Source organism: Penaeus monodon, chromosome 28, assembly GCF_015228065.2.
Source record: "Penaeus monodon isolate SGIC_2016 chromosome 28, NSTDA_Pmon_1, whole genome shotgun sequence".
Classification (NCBI taxonomy): Eukaryota; Metazoa; Arthropoda; class Malacostraca; order Decapoda; family Penaeidae; genus Penaeus; species Penaeus monodon.
In genome coordinates, this window is record NC_051413.1 from 30,588,781 (window position 1) to 30,589,157 (window position 377).

Sequence of the window (377 nt, forward strand, 5' to 3'; positions counted from 1 at the left end):
TCTTATTACAGGCCCTAAACCCCGACAAACCTGAAATTCTCCCCACTCTTGTCTTGAAGTGTTTAGAGGCAAGACCAGACACGTGGGCCCCAAGTGAATGGCCAATCAAGTGTACATCTTTCAGACTCAATTCCTTATAATCCACTAGCTTTCTGAGAAGCCAAGCAGTGTCCTTCCCTACATAAGGAACACGTGATACGGCTGTATAGTAGGATGGAAGAAACCACTCAGTTCCTGCTGGCCAGTCAACTGATATGACGTTGCAGTCAGAGGTGTTCAGGAGCTCTGTTGAAGAATTTCAAGGGTTATAAATTCATTTGAAGTGACACAATATACCAGTAATTTTAACAAAAACACACACAAAAGGAGGTGTGAAC

The 377-nt window shown here is 43.2% G+C and overlaps 1 protein-coding gene across 2 annotated transcripts in view; it reads right to left on the reverse strand.

Moving 5' to 3' along the window:
- Positions 1–377, reverse strand: part of LOC119591483 (pancreatic lipase-related protein 2-like) — an 8,665-nt gene that overhangs the window by 2,519 nt on the left and 5,769 nt on the right. For both annotated transcript variants that reach the window (XM_037940227.1, XM_037940226.1), the window contains exon 5: positions 31–285. In XM_037940227.1, the coding sequence (XP_037796155.1) occupies positions 31–285 (255 nt within the window). The remainder of the gene's footprint in view (positions 1–30; positions 286–377) is intronic.